The sequence below is a fragment of the Artemia franciscana genome, chromosome 2 (assembly GCF_032884065.1).
Source record: "Artemia franciscana chromosome 2, ASM3288406v1, whole genome shotgun sequence".
Classification (NCBI taxonomy): Eukaryota; Metazoa; Arthropoda; class Branchiopoda; order Anostraca; family Artemiidae; genus Artemia; species Artemia franciscana.
Genome location: NC_088864.1, coordinates 38,661,866 through 38,682,343, shown reverse-complemented (window position 1 = coordinate 38,682,343; position 20,478 = coordinate 38,661,866). Strand labels below are relative to the sequence as shown.

The window sequence follows — 20,478 nt, the reverse complement described above, 5'->3', positions numbered from 1 at the left end:
AATATTCACCCCTTCGACTCCGCCTCTTGCATTCTGCTTCAAGAAAAATCTCCCTTCTTGTCCCAATAAAAGTTTCTACTGAAAGATATGGAGTAAATTTCATCCCTTACATAGTCGATATATTCAATCAGTGAGTCTCCTCACCCCCACCCCCCTACTCTCTTTTTACATTATAATTTTAATGTTCATTTTGCAAATTTCGAGCTCTCTATATTTTGGTCGCATAACTAAATTGTTCTTGTTTTGATTATTTATTCCCCTTTCAATTTTAGGAGTTTTCATCGTTTTGAAATTTTGCTGATTCGGCATTGGCCTTTTAATTTTTGAGTTCTAATTGTTTTAGACATTTTTTATTTATTCGGTATTGACCCTTTTATAATTTTTTCGTCGTTGTTTGTTTTTGGCTCTTTTTTGTTTATTGACCCCAAAGTGCGAATTTGGCCCGTTTGGGCTCGTGATAGCCATTTTTCAGTAATAAATCTTATCTTATCTTGGACTATTCATCTACCAGCCCAGGAATCTGATTCTTATTAACAACCTTGGTAATTGTTGTCTATATATTCACTGTTTAAATCTTATATATATATTTTTTTTTGTTTAGAACGAGGAGTATGTCTACCAACCGTTCTTCTATGGTTCTTGTTTGTTTATGTAGAAGCCAGTGTAAGGCTAAAAGATTTAAGACATTTGCCTGCTCACATGGATCTATGCAGGCCTTTTGCTGCACATTGGTAAGTCTTATTTTTGGTCTTCTCTTACCAGAATCGTCCAAAATGTGATTAAGCTTGTACTTAACTCTTGTATTCATGCTCTGTTTTACTTTTAACACGATTTTTTTTTTTTTCGAAAAGGGTGTTTCGAAGTAAAATGTAGAGCGGTATTAAAACCTAAAATAAGCAGAAATAAAGTCATATAGTTAGTCTGTGTACCGTTAGAAATCACAGTGAATGAATATACGAAACTTGGGGCCAAAAGAAATTTAAGTGAATATTAAATTCAAACTTGAAATTTATAGAAGTTATCACAAATAAAATTTGGGCTACCGCCCACTCAAAACCCACTAAATGGTTGGGCTGCATTTGCATTTTTATTGAAAGCAAAATGTACTTAAAATTCTCTTATTACATTAAGAATTCTATTGCAATTCCAAGCATTAAGTACTGCTTGATCTTGGCGGAATTCTTCTTCGTTTATTCCCGTCGTCAGTTTATTTTAAATTTGTGGGAAATTAGTTGGCTATTATTCTAAATAAACTTGACACTTGTGCAACAAAGACTCTTTATTCTCAAACTTTTTTTGAATGTTGTCCCTTTTCCTTGTCCTTTTGGTACATGTTTCTATTGGCCTCGGGGAGATGATTTGGAATAACATAGAAAAAGCATCCTCACATGACATCTCTCAGCAGAATCTCTAAAATAATTATCGTAAATATCTAAGGGGAAAGGGAAGAGTATTTTTTTGCTTTTTAATATCCTAGTCCAAATTATAGGCACCTGGAACTTGGAAATCATAGAGAAGCAGGACTGGGTCCTAGTGAAGCGCAAAACTCTGTAGCTCGGGCCTTGGTAATTTGTGTAAAAGTAACCAAAATTTCACGATTTATCAAAACGTGACCAATAATGAAAGATGTAGAAAATAACGATCTTCCAGTACATAAGGCTGGAAGACAGGATTATGCTGGAGAAAATGGATTCACCCAAAAAGGGGGATATGATCATCCCTTTTAACCCCCTAGCTCTGGTGATTAGAACATAATACCAATATCTACATATACAAAAAAAGTAAGTAGCACTGAAATATCCCCATTTTGTTAATTTAGTTACACTAACATACTTGCGTGGTCATGGGGATAGAAAATGAAAGGTCATTGTTAGGTTAGGGCGGGGTTAGTATTTAAATGTTTCTCTATTTTCAACAAAGAGGCTTTCCTAGAAAAACAACGAAAGTAGCACTCATTCGGACTTACTTGTGCACTTACTTTTATTAGAGTATAGTGTTAAAAATACAGGGAGGGGAGGAGGCTTATCTTTTGCATTCCTACGTATTCAGCTAATCTAAGTAATGTTAAAGAAGAACATCAATTGCTTTCTTCTTATTCTTTCACCGACAGACTTTGTTCTTCACGGCTATTTATAAATAAAGAGTCTTTGTAGATTGAGGCGGGCATAGAGGGAACTATTTTTGAATATTTCTTTTTCTCAACAAAAGGGTTTTCCATCATAACGCACAACAAAATTATTATTATGCGGAACTTTTTGTATAGGCTGCTTTTTCTCAGTATTTTAGCAAAAAGATGAAAATGTATGTTGAGAAAGCTAACATGTAGTGTCACTGACTTTACGATTCAAACAAGATAGTTTTACGGTTTTAAGACCTAGTTTTACGGTTTCCTATCTTAGATTGTGAGATTCATTGGGATTGGTTTTGCAATAATTGAAAATCTATTGATCAAGTGCAGCTAAATTGTGAAGTTTAAAGCTCAGTTAAGGCAAGATTTGGTGCGCTTTAAGATAAGAAACTGAGAATTTCTGCCCTAAAATACCACTAATCAAGATTCGAAAATAATTTTCCATGAAATCCAATGCCCAGATTAATCAAAAATGAAGCTGTGGCACTTTAAAACTGTTTTAAGTAATCTTTTACATCAACTTTGTGTTGTTAAATGGATTTCCCTTTCTTATGATCGCCCGAGGAAAACATTTTATTCTTTTGTCAACAGACAGGAAGTCTTCATTTGTATTTCTTAAATACTTTTTTTGGCTGCAGTAGTTCAAAAGGGGACAAAACTTGACAGATTGTTTGTAACGAAACTTGACGCCTATTTTTCAGTGAGTGTTGTAATTCAAGAGACATTAAAGCTGTAAAATTTTTCAAAATAAGAGGAGGTTGTCTCCTCTTACGGTTTGCTGTACCTTGGTGTTTAAAATAATATTCCTTGTGTAGACAACTGTTTGTTAATAACAGTTGAAAAACTAATTTGCGCTTTTTGTTCACTTTTCTGAAGATGTAGGCTATGCACCAAAACCCATTTGAAATTACTGTAGCTGCTTATGATATCTCTTACTATTCCCTATTCTGAATCACTATCTTTTCTCCATTCAAAAAAAATTATGACCATAGCGATGCTTATGTTTTTTTTTTTACATTATAGGTACTTCGATTGAGTGGGATTCTTTCCTATATTCAAAGTAACCATCCACTTTATAAACGGCCATTCCTAGGATCTTCTTACTTTCCCTTTTTCTGCTAATATTTCAAACATAAATCTTGAACCAATAAGTCTTTTGCCCTTACCATTTCATAAGCAATGTATTGGCAAGATATTGAAGGTGGGTGGTATAGGTGCTTGGAAGTGATCATTTATCGTCTATACTAATTCAATATTGATTTTGCTCTAGGACGATGCAGTATCTTCTTTTTCCTTTGCTATTGTATTTTTCTTCTTTTTGATTATCAATTTTTATCTTATTCTAGTTTTCCATCTTTCGGTTGCTCCTATCACTTTAATAAAGTTTGTTCTCGAACAAAAATCTGTGGCTTGATTGATTGATTCTCATTTTGAAGATGTCTCATAGATTTTTTTTTTTCAACTGAAACGATGTATTTTTCTTTTCAGCATCGGTTATCCTGTGGTAACATTAGGATTCGGATTTAAAAGTTATATGAGTTACAGAATAAGACTGGTATGTAACTTTTTGCATTTACTCTTATTTAATTTTACAAGATATTCATGTGCTTGTTTAATACCTATTTGTAAGCAATTTCACTTTTAAAGGTGTCAAACTCTTTTTATAATGATTTTATAGTTTCTGCAATGTTATAATGGTTGAAAGAAAAATAGGATAAAAGTAACATGAAGATAAATTATATTACTGATATTATCCCTACCTATATTACTGGTTATTCTGGTGACTCTCAGGCATCACTAATATGCAGTTCTGAAAACAATAATGTGATGTTGCACAACGGGTACCTTAAGCCCATCGAGGATTTTTCATTCTGTAGTTGCTATGCTTCATTGAAATTTTGACAAATTTTATAAGTAGTTCTAGCAAGTCTACCCTGTTTTGTGTCATGGCTGGGGATCGAGTTGAAATATCTAGGATTTTTTTTGTGGGAAAGAAGGTGGTAAGGAAACTTTGAATTTGGTGTTAAAGGGAAAGAGGCAACATAGAGTATGTACTACCCTTTCTTTTTTATGCCTTCGGTTTCAGAGGCTCTGCTACTAGTAGTTATATAAAAACACTAATGCATGTAAACACAATAACAAAATTAAACTAAATTGACAAATTTTGTATCCTTGAAATAGGCTGGAAGTTTCTTTAAAGGGTCGCCCAAATAATCATTAATTGCATAAATGCAAGGAACATCTTTCAGCAACATTGAAATAAAATTGTAATTACATTTTTTTAGTTAAAAATAATTGTGGTCGAATAGTAATCCTTTTTTCCTCTTGCACTGTTTTGTCCATTTTACAAGAGAAGAATCTTTAACCTTAAAAAGCTCTGTCTCAAAATCTCTGTTTTGCTAAATAAGTTAGTGTATCTGATGATTGACTAGTTCTCAGAGGCAAATTTTACAAAAAAAGTTACTATAGTTAGCAATTAGATTAATTTGTTGTGTTTTTGCTCTTTGAAAAGGAGCAAATAAAACAACTTTCCAATAAAATCTTTCATTACCGTGAACGGTTAGTAAAAATTTATCCTCGTTAGTAGTGGTCGAAAGTCTTTAAGACATTATTTTCGAAATGATATAAGCTTGGGTAAATCTGCTTTTTGTGCTAATTAAATAGGTAAATTCATTAAGTTCTATAGCTATAAAATCTATAGCTTTTGTCATAAGAAGAATTGTAAAACTTTTGCTAAGAGGAGCACCCCCCGAAAAGGGATGTGATCTAGATAAATTTGGACCATAGTTTGACACATCTAAGATCCCAATCGTCTCTCTATAAAAACATGTGAGTTCATGTTTTTCTGTGAATAACGGTTACATGTCCCTGTTTTTCGTCAGTAACGATTAGAATTGAACCACATAACATAGAAACTATGAGGGGACGTAATTGCATTTTTAGGCCCAAACTTTCCTACTGTTTTTGGAGTCATTCAGGCCGCAAGCTCAAATAGGAAATGTACACAGGGCCTCAGGAATGTATATTGGGGTGTGGGGAGGCATGCCCAAATAAGAATTCATGATTTTTTGTAACATCTCGTAATTTTCTTATCATTGGCAATTTCGTCGTCCGATCAAAGAGGGACTAAAATGAACTAAAACTGAAAAAAACAATCCTAATTCAAAGTAAAGAGCGACGTTAAGACTCACAGCGAATAGATTTTAGTATATATGTATAATTGGGCTTGTCCGTCTCAATTAACATCCAGCTCTTTATTATAAAGCTGACCTGTGGTTTGTTAAAAACTGGTTAAAACCTACCAAATATTGTCATTATAAATTAAAAGGTATTCAGCAATTTTATTATTTTTTATCAAGTACAAGGTGAAATATATTATAAATGTGGGAAGAGAGAGGGGGCTGAGGGATTAACAGTTCTCTACTTGTATATTATAACTTTTGTAAGTTAAAGGTTTTAACCTCGCTTTCCACTTTCGTTGGGCAAAACTAGTTTTCCCCTTTTGAATAAAATTAAGGAGTGAGAGTGCATTGCTGTTCTCTCAACACCTGATTTTTTAACACTGAATTAGCATTGTCATCTTATTGAGATTTCAAATATTGCCCAAATATTCGTGTTCAGTGTATTCATTTTTTAATAAAATCCCACTGTGAAGTATTTGTATTGTCTTCAATAAGTTCCAAGTGGCATTTTGTCTTTAAGAGCGAGAAGGTCAAGGGGAGTTGCAAAAATTTTTATATAAAAGTAAACGAAGTCGAGGATGAATGCTCTATTTTTCAGTCATCTTTATATCTAGGAGGCTGTGAAGCAAAAAAATAGATGACTTAAAGTAATTTAGTCAAACGTTAGTGATAACGTTAGAAACTTGGCCTACGGTAAAAAAAAAGTCAACTTTTGAACTAAGACAGATAGATCTTTTTTTTCGACGGCATTCGATAGATCTTGATGAGCTGATCAAAATATATAGCATCCATTTCTATGGCGCTTGGTATCTACCAAGTGACATATAGCGATCGCAAATTCTGTTGGTCGGTCGGTCTGCCTGTCCCGGTTTTACTAGTTTAGGAACTTCTAGGTAAATTAGGACGATTAAATTTGGCAGGCATATTAGGAACCAGACCAGATTAAATTAGAAATTGTCATTTCCTCGATTCGATCATCTGGGGGGGGGGACTGTTAAATCGGAAAAATTAGCAAAAATGAGGTATTTTTAACTTACGAACGGGTGATCGGATCTTTATAAAATTTGATGTTTGGAAGAATATCGTGTCTCAGAGCTCTTACTTTAAATCCCGACAGGATGTGGTGACATTGGGGGGAGTTGGGGGGGAACCTAAAATATTGGGAAACGCTTGGAGTGGAGGGATCGGGATGAAACTTAGTGGGAAAAATAAGCACAAGTCCTAGATACGTGCTTGACATAACTGGAACGGACCCGCTCTCTTTGGGGGAGCTGGGGTTAATTCTGAAAATTAGAAAAACTGAGGTATTTTTTTTTAACTTACGAAGGAGTGATTGGATCTTAATGAAATTTGATTTTTGGAAGGATATCGTGTCTCAGAGCTCTTTATTTTAAATCTCGACTGGATCCGGTCACATTAGGGGGAGTTCGGGGGGCCTAAAATTTTGGAAAACGCTTAGAGTGGAGGGATCGGGATGAACTTCGTGGTAAAAATAAGCACAAGTCCTAGATTCCTAGATATGTGATTGACATAACCGGAACGGATCCGCTCTCTTTGGGGGAGTTGGAGGGGAGGGTTAATTCTGAAAAATTAGAAAAAATTAGGTATTTTTAACTTACAAAGGAGTGATCGGATGTTAATGAAATATCATATTTAGAACCTCGTAACTCAGATCTCTTTTTAAATCCCGACCGGATCCAGTGCCATTGGGGGGGGGACCGGAAATCTTCGAAAACACTTAGAGTGGAGAGATTGGATGAAAATTGATAGGAAAAATAAATACAAGCTATAGATACGTGATTTACATAATTGGAACGGATTCGTTCTCTTTGGGGGAGCGGGGGGTTGTTAATTTAAAAAAATTAGATAAATTGAGGTATTTTTAACTTAAGAATGGGTGACTGGATCTTAATGAAATTTGATATTTAGAAGGAAGTCATGTCTCAGAGCTCTTATTTCAAATCCCGACCAGATCTGTTGACATTGGGGGGAGTTGGAGGGGGAACCAGAAATCTTGAAAAACGCTTAGAGTGGAGAGATCGGGATGAAATTTGGTGGGTAGAATAAGCAAATGTCGTAGATACTTGATTGACATAACAGGACAGGACCGCCCTCTTTGGGGGAGTTAGGGGGTAGTGTTCAAAAAAAAAAATGCTTTGGCGAGTTTGGTGCTTTTGGACGTGCTAGGACGATGAAAATTGGTAGGCGTGTCAGGGACATGCACAAATTGACTTGATAAAGTCGTTTTCTTCGATTCGATCATCTGGGTTGATGAAGGGAGAGGAAAATTAGAAAAATTGAGTTATTTTTAACTTCCGAGTGGGTGATCGGATCTTAATTAATTTTGATATTTAGAAGGACCTCGTGACTCAGAGCTCTTATTTTAAATTCCAACCGGCATTAAGCCTCTGATTTTCCTTTTGAATCAATCTATTGATTCTTAGAATTTTGCTAGAGTTCATACCATATGGGCTCTTGACTCTTGGCTCTTCCAACCTTGTCACAAGTGCCATAGGAGCGCTTAGCTCTTGTTTGGTAGAAAAATTCCTTCGTGAGAATATCAGTTCGAAAGTTTAAAGGGGTTGACAACTATAGTAGTAAGGTACACGCTGAAACCAAAAATAGGCCGATACAGAAATGGTATAAGATGTACCTCTTAAACTTAAAAAGCTCTTTCATTGCTAAAAAATATTGACTTTATCCTTTGCTGCTTTCTAAGTGATGACGTTAGAAACTTGGACTAAGGCAAAAAAGTTAAGTTTTGAACTAAGACAAATAGATTTTTTTCGACGGCTGTCGATAGCTCTTGATAAGCTGATCAAAGTATATGTCATCCATATTTTGGTTGAATATTACCTTCATATGATATACCAGTTTGAAAGTTTAAAGGGGTTGACAACTTCAGTTGTAAGGTACACACTGAAACCAAAAATAAGCCGATACCAATTGTGAGACATATAGGGGAGTTTTAAGCAAAAGTCGGCTGTTAGCTCATAATCATCTTCGGCAATGAGGGATTCACAACTTTACCTAGTTGGTGTACCTATTATTCGTTTCTGGTGTATTTGATGGTAAAACCAATTTGGTTCTAGTGATTAGACATATAGGGGACTTGTAAGTAATTATCGGCTGTTAGGCTACAATCATATTCAGTGATGAGGGGTTTACAACTTTTGCTTGTTGCAATGAGGGGTTTGCAACTTTTGCGAGTTGGTGTACCTAGCATTTATTTTAAGATCCCTACAGATTAACTACTTCAGCGTTTAATCGGAGCGAGGAAACAAAACTAAAGTATTGCTCTCGCAACACTACTCGGCGAAGCCGACCAAAGGCTGCCGCAACACCTCACGTTGCTTGCAACGTATATCTAGTTTATGGTTGTTTCTTAGATCTCTTTTTTTTTTCTTGTTTAAGTTTAAAATGATTGTAACGAATGCTAATTGTTTGGAAAAAGCCAATCATTGAAACGCAAATGCTTAAAAACTGATGTTTTTTGATGGGTTGCTATAAACCTCTAATTCGCAGCACAAACTTCTTTTTTATAAGTTAGTATAAACAATTACTGTGAATCGCGTTGGAATTCTCTTCCTCCAAATTGAATAGTTTTGTTTATCAAGGTATCTGTTTATCAGAGGCAGCGCTATAGCGTTGCCTATAGTAAAGGCCATAAGGCTCCAATGTTATTTTTTTTTTTTCAGAAACACTCCAAATGGAATGGGTTGTTGCATAAACCCTTTGGGGGGGGGCTCATTCGATTAGAAATCGGAAGTGCTAGTTTCCACTTTAAGAGTCAAAAGTGATAAGAGGGCAGCTGGCCTCCAACCACACGCCCTTTTTCTCCATATGTATCCAATAAAAAATTTGACATAGCCATTTTATTTAAAAGATAACAAAAACTCTTTAAAATCAACACAACGCCCCAGGGCCCGGGGGCAGGAATCGTAAGTTATACCCGGGGGGCATACAGGGTCCTTATGAAAGAGGTGCTCGTGTAAACTTCAAAGGGGGGCTCATAAGTCAAAAGAGATTGGAGCGTAACTAGCCCCCACCCTCGACGCCCTTTTTCCCCAGACCCATTCGATGAAAATTTTGAGATAACTATTATGTTAAAAGAAATAGTTCAAAAATCAGATAACAAAAACTCCGAGGTCGACATAACCCCTCAGAGACCGGGGACAAGTGTTTTAGGTTATGCCCCAGGAGTATATAAGGTTCTTATGTAAGGGGCGGCCGTATAAACTTCATATATGGCTTATTTGATTGGAAATTGAAAGTTACAGTCACCTTTTTATAAATCAAAAGTTATCAGATGGTATCTACCCCCCCCCCCATACACACACCCTTTTTTCCCCAAATGAATCCGATCAAAATATATCCAGTTTGTTTGAAATAGTCCAAAGGTCAGATAACAAACACTTTGGGGTTAGCATACTCCCCCTCCCCCAAGAGCTCAGGAGAAAGGTTGTAACTTATGCCCCGGGGCATATAGGGTTTTTGTGGAAGAGATGGTCGTATAAACTTCGGAGGGCACCCAAATATTATAAACTGGAAGTTCTAATCCTCTTTTTAAGAGACAAAAGGGATTCGATGGTAGCTAGCCCTCCCCTCCCCCCACAACCCTCTTGTCCCCAAATGCCCCCGATCGATTGTTTATATAGCCATTTTGTTCAAAATATATCAAGGATCATATAACAAAACTCCAGGGATGACACAGCCCCCCCCCCCCCAGAACCCGGGGGTAAGTGTTTAAATTATGCCCCGGGGACATAAAAGGTTTCTCTGGAAGTGATGGTCGTATAAACGTTGGAGGGGGCTCATTTTATTGTAAATAGTTTTTAGTGCCCTTTTTAAGAGTCAAAAATGATCAGAGGGCAACTAGCCGTACCCCAACCCTCTTCCTCAGATACATCCGATCAAAATTTTAAATTGCTATTTTGTTCAAAACAGACCGAAGATCATATTACAAAAACTCCAGGGATAACACAGCCCTTCAGAGCCTTTGGGCAAGTGTTTTAAGTTATACCCCGGGGGCATATAAGGTTTTTATGTGAGAGGTGGTCGTATAAACTTCAGAGGTGGCTTATTTGATTGGAAATTGGAAGTTCTAGTTACCTTTTTAAGAGTCAAAATTTAAGATTATGCCAGATTTGAGTGAAAGGGAAATTTGAATTAAAATCAAATAGTTTTGGGCATCAAGCCATGGCTAATTGTAAAAGCCAAGATCGCTTGTCTGATTTAATGAGAGGCGAATCTGGCATACGCCCTTATTAGGATGGTATAAAAATGATGTCAGTTCATTTGTTAATAGATAAGTATATCTATCATCTGTCCATGCGTCATTCCTAGGAATGAACTAAGGTAGATAGTCATAGAAATTATAGTTTTCCAAGTGTTTGGTTAAATCTCACGGGTAAACGGCAGGAGTAAGTATGAATTTTATTTGACCAATACGTGTTTGTTAGCTTTTAGAAAGGCAAGCCCGTCTAGAGTCTCAGGCACGTTGACCAAGAATTTAAAATTGACATAGGACCGTTAGATTGCCTGGAATGAGAGATAAACAAGGCACGCCTACCTTTGGTGTTAATTTGGTTTACCAAGAATTTAGAATTGACACAGGTCCATTAAAATTTGCATGGAATGACAGGCAAACAAGCGTCCAAAGGCAAATTGGGCCCATCCGTAATGAGTGTCAGGCAAGGCGATTGATTCAATCATAAACTTTGACATCCCCACTAATAAAAACTTAGTTGACCAACAAGTTGCATGGAATTGCAAGGGGAATAAGCGTCCAAAGCCTAAAAGGGCTGTCTGCCTTGAGTGTTGTCTGTCCTGCGAGTGAACCTATTTATAAGCTAAGACAGTTGGGCTAACAAAAAATGAATTAAATATTGGTTGTCCAATATTTAGTTGACGTTCTTTGCTTGTTTCTTGGGTTTGACTGTCTAGGCTTGTCACAAGCTCAGGAGTCTCCAACAAAAATCCCTAGATAGTTAGTAAAACGGTATTACTATGTTTTATAATTGATTAAAAATTTGCAACCGGAACCCCTGATGATAATCCACAGACCTCATATGAGAAGGTCACTATAGAAAAAAAAAATACCGAAGAATGAAATCGGCTCAGAATGCTGGACTGAGCTGAGGCAATGAATAGATACTATTTGGAAAGTGATTAGAGACGGCGGGCACCTTCTCCCTACCTATCCTGAAGAGAGAAGCTTGAATGTTATGCGTTCAAGAGTATGCAAACCAATCTTAAAACGAACAATACTATTTGCTATTGAAGGATAAATGAAATCTAAAACGAACAGAATAAATCTTAAAGCGAGTGAAACTTAAACTGAATATGCAAATAAAGCTTGAAATGAACAAAAATCACTACAAACAAGAGTTTAGGTTTTGCCCCCTCTTACTGTAAAAGTCTGAAACCTACTGCGTCATTGGCGCTTTACTGAAAACTATATGTGTTTTGAACATTCTTGGGAAGTACAAATAAAATCATACTGAATATTTGGTATATAATTATATTAATTGTTTAAAGGTCATCAGTTAAAGCTTTTATTTCACTGTAATTTTTATCTTCATTTTCAATGCTGTAATAACTGGAAAAGGAAATACTTGTAAAATAATTCGTTTTCAGTGACGTGCCAATGACGCAATATGCTTCAGACTTTTACAGTTAGGGAAGGGGGCAGTATCCAAACTCCTGTTTGTACTGAAACTATATTTGTCTTGAACAGTCTTGGAAAGAACTAATAAAATCAAATTGAATCTTTGTTATATAATGATATTAATTGCTGAAAGCTCATCAGTTCAAAATTGAATCTTACTGTTACTTTTATGTTTATTTTCAATGTTGTAATAAGTACAAAAGAAAATATTTGTAATATAATTCTTTTTCAGTAAATCGCCAATGACGTAGTAGGTTTTACACTTTTACAGTGAGAGAAGGATGCAAAACCCAAGCTCTTGTTTGTAGTGATTTCTGTTCATTTCAAGCTTGATTTGCACATGCAATTTAAGTTTCATTCGTTTTAAGATTTATTTATTCATTTTTATTAGTACCTATTGTATGTTTGTTTGCTATAATTGTTCATTTAATTTTTGTTGGTTTTAGGTTTCAGTTATACTTCCATAGAAAAATATTTTCGTTCTTTTTAATCTTGATTTTCATATTCAGTTTAAGCTTCACTAGTTTTAAGATTTATTCAATCATTTATATTAGTGCCTGTTGTATGCTTTTTTGCAATGATTTTTTATTTAATTTTTGTTCGTCTTGTGTAATTAATCATAAAAAAGGCCTTGTTGATGAAGAAAATTTTACATGCTAAGTTTGTTTTTGTTTTTTTTATCGCTTTTAGTCCACAATTTTGAAATTGTTCTTGATTATTTCATGATGAAGTTTCTAACAATGCTGAAAGAAGAATAAGAGCTGTGACGCAAACGCTATCGACGCTATGTAAAGTTAAAACGCTATTAAGCGAAAATCTTAAATTCGTATCTGTACTGTTGTGTGAGGGCTCAGGGATGTTCTTTGGAACTAAACATCTTCACTCTACAGAATCGAACCGCGATTTTCTTTGTAGTTAGAATTTTTGACTGCAAGATTATTTTTGGTATTTCAGCCCCCCCCCACAAGACTTTTTTCATAGGTGGGTGTCATTTTTGAACCACCTGAACCTTGAAGATTTCTAAATTAACAATAATGTTTTTCAGATTGAAGAAAATTCCACATTGAACATAAAATGAATAGGAACAATGAATTCTAAAAAACTAAAGTAAGATTTTCCTAAATTCAGACTGGGCTGTCATCCCCCACTTAATCCCGTGCTTAAGATCAAACTTATATCATAATGCCTCGGTAATGCAAAAATCAACGTTTCTCTGTTAAAAACTACCATTCTCACATAAGTCGGGAGATATTAACGCTCGTTATGCATATTGCATGCTTAGTTAAACATGTTCCTTCAAATACAGAAAAGTCAGGGTAAACACTTTACTGTTAGTAAAACTAGATTAATGATCTATTTCAACCATTCCCTTTGTACGGACGAACTATATGTTTACAGAAAAAATGTGTCTTGCGTGGTAGTGTAGACTCCGACTGGAAGGTCATACAATTGACTTTTTGATTGCAGAAAACCGATTGGTTGCCGCCAAATTTTTGTTTGATAGTACTTACGGTCTGCCAGGGCCAAAACGTTTGTTTAGCAGCCCAAAATGGAAGAATTCAACCTATTTTTGTGACACGTGTTCTACCTGATTTCAATATTACATGATCCCGAGGAAGATCATTTTTAGATTTAGGACAATTTCTTTTTGTTCCATTTTTATGCTTAAAAACTATTTTACTCTTAAATGCAACTAAGAAAGTGGCAGGGTTGCTCCACAGCATAATTATGAAAGCAGAGGTGTTGCTCTGAAACACAATGAGTCTATAGCGGTTTTTCGTTTCTTTTTTTACACATCTTTTTCAGGCTTGTGTATTTTTTTCTCTATTCTCCAGGCCTTGTATTTTTTTTCTCTTTATGCAATTACAGTAACTTTCTTGGGTTTGAGTATCACTGATTATATTGCTGTTATTTGTTGCGTTCTTTTTTCTCCTTCTGCTCTGTATTTTTGTCTGATCTGTCACTGCATTCTTTCTTCTTCACATTACATTGATAAATTTCCAAATACTTTTTTATTTTAAAACACTTTTTGTTTTGTGGTCACGTTGGCCGATTTACACATTTGTAGTGTAGATTTTCGTATTTGAAATTTGTTGGCAACTTTATAGTGGCAGTTGTCCAGAGTTCTACATCCTCGACTTGACAGTTTGTATTCAGATCTATCTATCTGAAGGTTTTTAGTTTCTCTTTTTATAATCTCCGATTAGATGTGACCCATTATTATGTATATGAATAGTCAAGTGTAATTAGACTAAGTTTTAATCCTGATATTATCAGTAATTTTTTCATAATAATCGTTTGGTTTCAGTGGTTACTTGCTGTTTATTCGGCCAAAGAACTTATGGGAGTGTGGAAAGACCGAGTAAAGTGAAAATTTAGGCGGCCATTTCGTGTCCTCAGAACGGACATTATAATTTTCCTAGAATATTGATTCTACAAATGTTCGCAAGGGAACAGGCGGGGGGGGGGTGGGTAAGAGAAACAATAGATGTCTCTGCCATGACTTGCATTAGATTCTAACTATAATAAAATCAGTGGGAATATTTTCTCATGGTTTCCATTTCAGTCATGGTTATGTGGACAAGTGTTTGCTAGTGTCTTACCGCGACGGGTTTGTGGTTGTACAAGATGCAAATTCTCTATTTAAAGATATTTGTTCTCGCAGCTATTCCAGTTTTAATGGACAAGTGTTTGCTAGTGTTTCGACCTCAGGTGTCTTACCGCGACGTGTTTGTGGTCGTACAAGATTAGATTCTCTATTTAAAAATATGTCTCCTCGCAGCTATTCAAGTTTTAAACATGTTTCTAAGCTGTTGTCTACAATTTCGGTTTTATTTGTGTCTTTTTTTTTTTTTTTTTTTTTTTTTTTTTGCTGGATTGGTCAAAGTAGCTGCTTAATGACAGTTCTGCAAATCCAGATTCAGGAAATAATTTTTTCAAGCTTTAGAGCATAATTTCAGATTTAAAATATTTGTATAAAGTTTTTAACGTGATTAAATCCAAGTAAATGTGCCGTAAAGGATGCGATGCATTGAGATAATTGGCATGCATGGTACGGTAGTGGATTTCATCGATCTATGGTCTTGTATATCTTTAATTACTACTTTTACCATCTCCTTACAATATTTCTATTCATTTAATAGGAAGAAGCTGATGTAAATGCGAAAAAATAATGTATTTAACAAAAATAAAAAAAAAATTAACAAAGTCAAACATTAGAATACCTCTTTAAATAAGAGATAAAAAGAGTTACGTTGCCTAGGTTTTGTATGCAAGTATGTATGAAGTTTTTGTGTCCTATTATTCATTAACCAGTTTCCCGAAAAAAAATTTTCCTATCCTTGGTAGAGAAGGATTCGTCTGCGGAAGTTGAACTGTAAGAATATGAATTTGAAATGGATAGTTGATCGGTGAAGTCTGACTTATCAAACAGTTCGTTGTAGCAAAATTCAATTACAGAGCAACCCTCATCAATAGAAGCGAAAAATCTAAAAAACTGAATTTAGTAGTGGTATATATGTACCTATGCCTATTCACCCTTATATGTTCATTTTATCTGTAATGCTTTATTTAGCGCTCAAAGTATTTCTGCAATAAGAGAGGAGCCGGCTCCTCTCTGTGCTCAGTGTCTGATATGTCAGATTGATGGAGAAATTTTCAGAAAAGCCCATCTTTTTGGGGTGGGGGATGTTCCCCTTTTTCTAAAAGTATGCAAGTTTGTTTTTGCTAATAACGCCCCAACGGTCCTGCGGATAGGTCTTTAAATTATAAAATTTGCCAATTTTTACATGTAGTATTTGTTACTGGTAAGCATAAAGACATTTCTCGGTGGGTATTTTGCGCTTGGAATGGATTTTCATGGGGATACTTTTCTGAGTTGGGAATTTCCAGGGGCGAGCTTTCCAGGGCAAATTTTAGACTGGGAGGATTTGACAGAATTCCTATACGAAATTCTTTTTATTTGTCATATATATATATATATATATATATATATATATATATATATATATATATATATATATATATATATATATATATATATATATATATATATATATATATATATATATATATATATATATATATATATATATATATATATATATATATATATATATATATATATACAATAAGATAGCTGACCCCTGCCACGCGTTGCTGGGGTGCTGCGCGCCCCAGCAACACGTGGGGTGTCAGTGTTACTCGTTTCTAAGTAGCAAATCGCTTAATTGCACGTACAGATTAACAGAAGTACAGTCGATTAACAGAGGTACAAACAGTATATTTTTATATTAATAGATATATATTAGTGTTTCAGTTCCTGTTGACAGTGGTCATTCATTACTTAGTGTTCATTATTATATGCATTTCATTTATTTAAATAGCCATTTATTTTAGCGAAAGCAGAAAGATGTGGCAAAAGAGAACGAATTTTATATGAAGCTTTTAGTCGAAGCACTACCAGAAGAACAACAAGAATTATACGACAAGCAGAAAAAAATGCTTGAGGAAGAGCAAGTGATAGCTGCAACAACAGAAAGATCAAAAAGTAAGTTCTCATTCTTTAAGATTTTTTAAATGGGACTGAGGAAGTTTTGACGGTATGTCATTATAATTCTGACAGTATTCTGGCAAGAAAAAAAAAATAATTCAAAATTCGGTCAATGTTTCCTTTTGCAAATTTATATGTTTTGTTAATTTTGTCAAGCACCTGTTTCTACATGACACCGTCCAACATCTCATCATAATGCTACGTTCAAATGTTAAGGGCAAGGACACTGAACGTTGTGTCTTCTTATTTTACGTTAAAAACTTGAAAAAGATGGAAAAGAAAAAAAGAAAGATGAATAAATACATAGACTAGTCAACAGCATAATTTCATTTTTTTTTTTTACTTATTTGCTTTGTATTTGACTTGTTTTTGTTCTTGTATTGCAATTTGAAAGTTTAATATTTAGGCATGAAATGCTCAAAAGAAGAAAAGTTGCTGCTGTAGCGAGCTATTGCCAGTTTTTTACTTTCATGCCTAATATATCACGATTAATATTACTGAGGTTGAGTTGTAAGTGAGAGCCTTAAACCGCGGTAACCTTCACGGGAGAAAGATTACGTTAATGAGTTAAGTATTCAGTCTTTATTCGTTTCCGATACATTTCGGCTTAAAAACTTGTCTCTATGCTATTGGTTACGTTGCGATTATAAAAAATAATACAACGCATTGGTTACATAGTTTCGTTGTTAGTAAAGTGTTCATGTGGTAGCCTAATCAATCTGTAATAAACAAGAAAAAAGTTTAGTTGTTTTTACAATGAAATTCGTCAGATTCAAATAATAGACGTTGTGTTTTGAGGCAAGGTATCATAGCCTGAACTAACACATGCTTCATTTTTTTAAATAATAATAAAAGTCGGGCTAGATTTTATATTTTGGTGCAAAGCAATACAAAATTTGCTTGTATTACATTTTCAAAGTAACAAGATGGATTTAATTTGAAAAATAGTGAATGAAGTTGGTTTTATGCAGAAACAGTTTATTATGAGAAACTCTCAACTCAACTCAACTTTTTCTTTATTCAACTCAAAAATACACAAACAATATTATGCCCCAACAGAGAGCAGAGCTCGTAAGGCTGGGACAGTGCAAAAACATAAGAAAACACATCAACATCTCATCGTAATAATGATTTCAAAATATAATACGGTAGAAGATACACAAAATAGAAAAAACTCATAAAAGATAAGTAAATATATAAATATCGGGCAGGAGGGGAGGCCATCCCAGACACAGGGACACAAATAAGAAGATCGAATAATTTAAATTTCCATCATCAATGGTGAATAATCAAAATTTTAGCAAACAATCTTTAATATTTGCTTCAATTCAACTTATAAATTTGCTTCATTCAACTTATAATTGTTAGCAATGAAGGGTATTTGGTATCTAATCGAAAACCTTGACCTTTCAGAGCTTACAAAAGGAATTCGATACATCCTAGACCTCCGACAATCCAAACGAGGAAGTAAAATTAACAGAGATTTGTCATAGAAATAATTTTTAGAATTTTGGATTTGAAAATGCCATATGGAAGTATTTGATATTCGTATATCATTTAAATCCAACAAATTTGAATCCTGTTTTTATATATTTATTCTTCCTAGGATATACCCTTTCAAAATTGTTAAGGGGGTCGACAAATACAGCGTTTCAAACTATCCCGACTAACCAAACCTAAGGCGTTGCTCCCGCAACAATGAGCGTGGCCCAATTTTTGTCAAGTTTTCCTTTTGAAAATTTCCAAAAGGTCATTATGTATATTCTTTGTGGCGAGGGGGGGAGAAGTCAAATTCGTCCGACAAAGCAGATAAAACGTGAATTAAATTGATATAAGGAGGGAATCAAAGTCATTATAAAAGTGTTGCTAATTAAAGAATATTCAAAGATTGAGGTTAGCTGGCTTTCAAGTAAGTTTGCATGTTGGCAGACATAAGACACCTGGATGGTGCCAGTATAATTGATCTTGTCGGAATCTTTAGATTCAGTATGAAGTTATGCTTTGAATCCATGTTGTTTGAAGGGAGATAAACCCTTTATTTTTTTCTCAATTTTCCATGGACTTGGTCTTGTATCAACAACTACAGAACATGATACCAGCTTATCCCTCACGATCGAACATACGTCTGCTAGTGTACATCAGAAGGTTTTTCCTTGTAAAGTAACTTTAAGGGGTATTATTTATTTTTTAATTCAATTTAAATAGCATGGAGTCAGCCTTTAATTCAGAACCTAATAAAACCACAGTATCCACACTTATTACACACTTATCAGTATCCAGGGCGTTGTGAAATGGAATGGGAGACTATGGCTGGAGAGGTCTTAACAATGGGTGTAGAGGAGGGATTTGATCATACTATCCCGTTGACTTTTTGGTTCAGTCTACTAACGTGTTGTTCTTTTACCATTGGAAATCTTGGTTCTCATCTTTGATTCCTGCACCAGACGTAAATCCCATAAAATGAATGGGAAAATGGGTTAGAAGCCAAAAAATGTGTCGTTGGAAAACAATACATGTCGTTATCTATAAATGTAGTTAATAATAACACCGTCTATGACTTTGGATAAATATTTGGCATTCAAATGTATCCATACACAAGATACCGAGTACATGCTGCTTGTATCCAAAGGCTCATTTCACCGAGAAATAACAGCCGGCAAGCATTTCCTGGAAATGCTCTTATCACCAGAAGCTGAGATAACGCTATGTGTGTGACAGGAGCGGTGGGATATGTGCGTGACAGGAATGATGTGTATTGTGCGCTTGTATTCATAGCTTTGTTACATCAAACGCAGCACCAGATGCTCGATAGACCAGGTATGGGGGATTGGTATCTCCAATAGTACACCGGGGTAGGCGTGTGACAGGATTCATCGTATTGTTTCCCCGAGAAAATAACTTGGCATGTAATGTTTCCAGAAAATGTTGTGGCTCTGCTCAGAGTATAGGTGAATACAAGGCGCTAGCAACTCCAATAGCGTATCGGGATAGGTCTGTATTTGGACCATTGAAGGGATACAAGGGGTTAGCAATTCAAGTAGTACGCTGGGATAGGGCTCTGTTGGAACCCATTGAAGGGATACTTGTTTTAACCTACAATATTCTATTATTCGGAATATTATATTTGGAATATGCATGTAATATGGATGGCAATGGGAGAAATTTTCCCCTATTATTGCAAGGTATTTTAATTTGAAGTAAAAGATCGCATTTACATAATACTGTTAGGCTGCTGGGGAGACTTCTTATGGTAAGTATATTGCACTTTGAAACTCGCTGGGCATCGGTAATTTCAATCTATTTACGTTAATAATCTGTTATTTTATTAATTATCTTTTATTTTTTTTTGCAATGGCATGGTGGCTTTTTATAGCGAATATCATGTCGTATGCTTATCTGCACAAAGCTGGAAGATGATTTGGGGGAGGTATTACCCAAGAGCAATATTTTCCAGGGGCAATATTCCTTTTCGAAGCATTTTCATGCATAAGTTAAATTTCAACGTAAAGGCCTGGGCAGTTGAGGCAGGAGGTGTCCTCAGATTTATATTACACCGAACACGGTAATAGAAATAAACAAAAATTAAATATAAAAACAATTTTTCAGTAAGATGTAAAGCACAACATCAAAATTCAAATCGAGCAGAACATATCCTGTTTCTGAGGCTGGCTCCCGTCCCCTCTGCTTACTCTGTACGCTAACGTTGATTCTTTTTTTCTGTCAGTGATTCAAGAGTGCATGCTCATATACAAGAGCAATTCTGTAAAACTTTTGCTTTTCACGATGTTGCGAAAATGGAAAGATATCTTTTCGTATTGGCTTTAAGCAATAGATCTTTTAGTTTAAGTGTTTTGAAAGGCAATCGGTAAATAAAGCGCTTGAAATTACTAACAGACCTAGAGAATTTCATTTCTGCCAATTCTCTATTCACTCCAGCCCATATTCA

At 35.0% G+C, this 20,478-nt stretch overlaps 1 protein-coding gene across 1 annotated transcript in view; it reads left to right on the top strand.

The window, feature by feature from the left end:
- The window catches only part of LOC136041350 (macoilin-like), an 86,537-nt gene that overhangs the window by 30,427 nt on the left and 35,632 nt on the right, over positions 1–20,478 (top strand). The window contains exons 4-6 of the mRNA XM_065725997.1: positions 602–731; positions 3,617–3,683; positions 16,379–16,529. Coding sequence (XP_065582069.1) covers positions 602–731; positions 3,617–3,683; positions 16,379–16,529 — 348 coding nt within the window. The remainder of the gene's footprint in view (positions 1–601; positions 732–3,616; positions 3,684–16,378; positions 16,530–20,478) is intronic.